The 5,401-nt window shown below is 39.1% G+C and overlaps 1 protein-coding gene across 1 annotated transcript in view; it reads right to left on the bottom strand.

Annotated features, from left to right (window-relative positions):
- The window catches only part of npepl1 (aminopeptidase-like 1), a 12,765-nt gene extending 7,907 nt beyond the window's left edge, over nt 1–4,858 (bottom strand). The window contains exons 1-5 of the mRNA XM_015397893.1: nt 4,645–4,858; nt 2,146–2,331; nt 1,869–2,033; nt 1,673–1,762; nt 1,432–1,513 (exon numbers count right to left, since the gene is read on the bottom strand). Coding sequence (XP_015253379.1) covers nt 1,432–1,513; nt 1,673–1,762; nt 1,869–2,033; nt 2,146–2,331; nt 4,645–4,794 — 673 coding nt within the window. The 5' untranslated portion in view covers nt 4,795–4,858. The remainder of the gene's footprint in view (nt 1–1,431; nt 1,514–1,672; nt 1,763–1,868; nt 2,034–2,145; nt 2,332–4,644) is intronic.
- Nucleotides 4,859–5,401: the final 543 nt, after the last annotated feature.

Below are 5,401 nucleotides of genomic sequence, written 5' to 3' on the forward strand. Positions count from 1 at the left end.
ATTCAGTTTTAAGGCCGATACCGATAGGGGGCCGATTATATCCCTAATATATAATATATATATATATATATATGGACGCAATGCACATAATGTATATACTATGTATGTCCAATGCACCTTTCCTTCCTTTGGCACCTTCTTCTTTCTGACTATTTAAGCTGATGTAACAAGTACATTTTCAACACTGTGAGATCAATAAAGTCAAATCAATCAAATGAGCCAGCCCCACTGCTTCCACAGCGTGCAGCAGCCTCTCCACATATACCCTTCCCCAGATATTCTATTAAGTATAAGAAAATGGAATAATAATTTTTTTTGTTTTACTTTATATTCGCTTTTCTCCGAGGGAGAAGTTAAAATATTGTAATTTGAATGAAGCATTTTTAGTTTTCTCTGTATAAGGAAAAAAAAGGTTGCCATGGTATTGACCTCCTTCCTGTCTCAGCTACCTGGAGGCAGCCATTACAAACCAGCACAGGGTTGGCTAGGCTAGGAGCTTAAAAAGTCATCTTATTGCAGCAATTGACAGAATACACTGTTCATTTATTTATTTACTTTTTTTTTTTTTTGCATACCTGCTGAGAGACAAAAATAAACCCAGATATCCATCTGAATTTCAAAGTGACAAGGACATGTTGGAGCATAGCAAACTGCTAAGCTAATATACGCTGTAGTAAAGGTGGACCTACCGGTAAAGTTTTCTTTTAAGATGAGCCAGCCCCCCAAAAAATAAAGAAGTTTACACATTCAGATAAAAGCAGGTTGTCTACAACCATTGGTAAACAATAAAAAAACAAAAACACAAAAAAAAGCTAACAAAACTAGCTGAATACCGTTAAGGGAATCTTTCTGTCTCCAGCTTTGCTCCGCCCACATCACAATGTTTACCACATGAGATCCATTAAAAGGTTACTGAGTATTTTACTTTGGTCTAACTTGAATGTTCAGCGTAGTGTGATGCAATAACTGTCAATGAACACATAGGTAATAGTAGAGGTATAAGGGAAAAAAATAGATTCTGTAAAATATCAGCATATTTTATTAGATGAAATTGGTACAGACTTAAAATCCATCAGAAAGGATCTAAAATGTAAATTTATAGACCTCCTTTACATTGTCATTCTTTTATAAAACACTTAAACCACCAGCTATAGACAGCAGCATAGCAGCAAAGATTCTATTTAGCAGCTCTGCACCAGGAAAGCAACCGGTTCTCATGCCGTTTCCCAGAGCTGTTTATATATCTTTGTTAATGTTATGGAACATAGATCATATCTTCAGACGTGTCATGATGCGCAGCATAATGCCAAATTCTAGTGAATTCAGACACAAAAACAAACCCCCCCCCCCCCTTTTTTTTACGTTCCCAGCAAGGAAAGTAACAGAACTTTTAATAAGCAGAGAAGAGCGCAGACGCAGCAGATGCTATACCTCCAAATCCTCTTTGCTTCAGTTCCTCTCCTCGAATGATAACTGGAGTAATTCCTAGGTCACTTCCCACAGCCTTTATTTCCTGCAACACAAACAGAAACTTAATGCAGTGAAATCTTTCAGACATTTTTAGATTCAGAACCTTTCATGTTAACCAGCTAATGTTGCTTATGATTCAAACAATCAGTGAGAGGCTTTGGAAACTCTATGAACTTTACTCATAGTGCACACAATCACTTACATCCAGGAAGTGGTCTGTGTTCATCTCGTTGCACGGAGTGTCAACAATGCGAGCCGCCAACCGTACCCCATCAGCAGCATTGGAAAGACACTGGAGAAAAAAAAAAGGGAAAACTAAACCTATGTGAACATTCAGAACGTGAAATTATGTGATTAAAAGACAGAAAACTAAACAGATTGGGCTCAAAGAGCGGTACCCCCATTTCAGCGTCCTCCAGAGGACTGCCATCAACGACCACAAACTCCACCGTCACATGCTTCTTCTCCGTCCTGCGAGAGGCTGCAGAGCGACGGGTGAAGAGGGGGAAGGCCCTGGCGATGGCGCAAGCCGAGGCGAACACATCAGAGCGCTCACACACCACCTGCATATGGAAAAACACGTCCGTTAGTTTCCTGATATCACTTTTCATTTCACAACCAGGATCATGGTAAATTAAGGCAGACATTTCCACCAAGAAGGGTGAAGAGACTGACCACAATGCAGCGGTTGTTCCCTCCAGGAAGGCAGGAGCGGATCAGACGGAACAAAAAGTGGGCGGAGGCCGGGCTGTTATGTCTGCTGACGCGTGACGGAAGAGCAGCCACCACGGCTTGGTTCAGGTAGAGCGGGCAGCTGTCCGTGGGGTTCGGGTTCAGAGCACCGAGAGCTGCCTTCCAGGTCTGAAAAAAAAACAAAGAAACCAAGATGAAAACTTTTCTATTGTAAAAAAAAAAAAAAAAGAAAGAAAACAGACACAGTAAATGGACATTTATGTTTTTTGCAATATTAGCACTGGGCAGTCAATTGCATTTAAATATAATCGCAATTTAACAAATTTTCAAACCACAGAGGAACTCAATTTTAATCACACTTTGTTCATCTAGAGCGAGACACTGATTTTCTTGCTCCAGCCCCTCAGGTAAAACGCTTGAAGGGAGCTTATCTCCACACAGAAAGGTAGAGAAAGTTGTAGCTAGAACTCAGCTCCATGCTTGCAAGCAGAAGTTTTCACACAAAGGTTACAGTAAAGTCCTGCAGCAGTGGACTCTGGACAAGCAAGCAAGCTTGCCGTTCGGTGCAAAGGAAAATCAAACTGCTATATTGGTTAAAAATAATAAAAAATTAGATTTTTGGCCAAATCTTTCAGCCCAACATGTTATTTAAAACAATATGCTTTAGCATTTTTTCAATAAGGACAAGTCAAGGTTAAAACCTTTATATAACACCTGGTCTTCCTGATAGTCAGCCAATGAAAGCAGCCCTTTGGTACAAACTATCACTTATTAAACTTTAACAGACCCCTGCTTAAGGAGTGCAGCTAAGCCGATTAGTTTAACTACAAAAGAGATTTGAACGACTTTCTTCACATAAAATACTTGATACATAAACAAAGCAAAGGGTGTTTCTGGAGAAAAACAGACAGTCGGAAAAAATCATCATCTGTCAACCTAAAGGTTAATAAACAGCCAACCTCACTAGCCTATGTCAGTATATAAAACAATGGCTCCAGAACTGATCATTTCAGCACAGGACTCAACCGATACAGGTTTTTAATACTGATACCGATTATTCTGACATCAGTTTAACCAATCCCTGATATGTGCAGCTGATATTGTAGTGTAATTTTTCTGAGGTGCACAACAACAGTTGCAGAACCTCTGCGCCGGGGACGTGGTCGCGCACAGAGACAGATTTGACGGTTGCAGAGGCTATTGACAACTACGGCAAAAGGTTAATCAAAGGGGTTCGGAAGTAAAATCCCTTGTACGACGCCTCAGACAAATTATAGAAAGATACCAAGGTCTCTGTCAAAACCACGTTCTCGTGACGATCCGCCAAAGTTCTCGTGAGTTCTCCAATAGGCTCCCCCTTGCGCCTATGTGGGAAACTGCTGTGCATCCCTAGAAATTCCAGACCGACGGTGCAGAAGCATACCAGCAAAACATTTGATGTGTGCGGTTGCAGACGTCTAATCTGCCTGTTTGAATCCACAGCCAAAACGCTTCTGGTTTCCTTATTTTCAAGGACTTGGAAGGATCCAGTCCAGATAGACTGGCTCTATTCATAGTTTTCGACGGTGAGAGGAAGCCGGAGTACCTGGAGAGAACCCATGTATGCTCAGGGAGAACATGCAAACTCCATGCAGAAAGACCGGGAATCGAATCCGGAACCTTCTTGCTGCAAGGCAACAGTGCTACACACTTTATTAAACATCAATATTTTAAAGCAACAAAACAATAAATCTGGCAGCACAAACGTTTTCTTTAATTGAATAATGAAATGTTCCACTTAAGTTCCAATTTGCATGTTTTCTAAACAAAAACAAGTATTTGTTGGGCTACTGTATAAAACCTCAAACTCAACGCCAATTCTGACATTTTCAATTGAAAAAGCTTCCTGGATGGGAAGTGAAACCTCTTCAAACTGGGAAACAAAAGTCCAGGGGATTGTTTTCTTTTTTCTTTATGACCTGGATGACTAACAACCTTCACCAGCTTAATTATATCAATCACAAATACCGAGGAAGGATCCATTATGAACTAATCAAAATTATTATCTACTTTTTTAAACAATCAGTTTACAATTAGATATAAATACTGAACTTTAAAGAAAAACTCATAAGAACAAATCTTAACACAACTAATCACTTAAAAAAAAGGCAAACTAAGAAACAGAAAGTAGAACTTTAACATTGACAGCAGAATTATATTTCCACATTAAAGTTTTACACAGCAAACAAATTAAACGTGTAGATAAGCTTATACTCAGATTTAAAGGTGGTTTGATCTTTTTTTTTTTTGTTTATTTGTGTTAAGACACACTAATAAGACTAACAACCCATTAAATAACAGAAAAAAACATACTTAAAGTCAATATATTGTCCCAGTTTAACATCAGGTAGTCTAGTAGTAAACTGTAACTGAACTTTATTAACTCCCTGAGAGTGTTAGCTTAGCATTGTGCTAACACTAGCAAATGTAGCATCCACTCACCTCTTTGCTAACAGCCGGCTGCAGTTTTCCTTTGATTTGGCTCCAGCAGACGTCCTGCAGGTGGTTCTGCTGACCCAGAATCAACACAGGCCGACTCTGAGGCTCAGAGTCCCCGGCAGAAACCTTGAACTCCAGCACCACGTTCGCCATTTCTGCGCTTCAGGAACCTCCTTCCCTTCCACGGACGGACGGGGCTTCGCTGCTGGTTAACCCTGTGCTTCATTCACGGTCAGAACCAGGAACTCGAAACGTTCTCTTCGGCAAAAAAAAAGGGGGGAAAGAAAGAAATTAAAGGAAAAAGTTGGATTAGATGTATACTAAATGTGTTCTCGGTTAATTCCCAATTCAGACCGATAAAGTTGAGTGTGGAAAAATATAAAAAAGTAGAAGTGTAAAGTAAAAAAAAAAAGATAAAAGCAAAATTATGCCATTAGTTAGCCATATAAAGTTCACAAAAAATAAACTTTATGACCATTAAAACTCTAATCGTTTATTCGTTTAAATTCCACACAAAAACGTTTTCTTAGTAAAACAATAATAAAAAAAAAACAATGTATTTGTGATTTCCTACTTTACATTTTACCCTGAACATATAGTACGGATGATGATGGAAGCCAGGAAGGGACAAATCAGTGCACTAAGCCCTGACATGTATAGCTGCGAAGTAGTAGTAATAGCCTTCTGAGAATTTTTATATTTTTTTAATTTTTACTTTATTTTACTGGATCTTATATGATTAATTAGAAAGGAAGCAAAT

The sequence above is a fragment of the Cyprinodon variegatus genome, unplaced genomic scaffold (genome assembly GCF_000732505.1).
Source record: "Cyprinodon variegatus isolate N-32 unplaced genomic scaffold, C_variegatus-1.0 Scaffold896, whole genome shotgun sequence".
Taxonomy (NCBI): domain Eukaryota; kingdom Metazoa; phylum Chordata; class Actinopteri; order Cyprinodontiformes; family Cyprinodontidae; genus Cyprinodon; species Cyprinodon variegatus.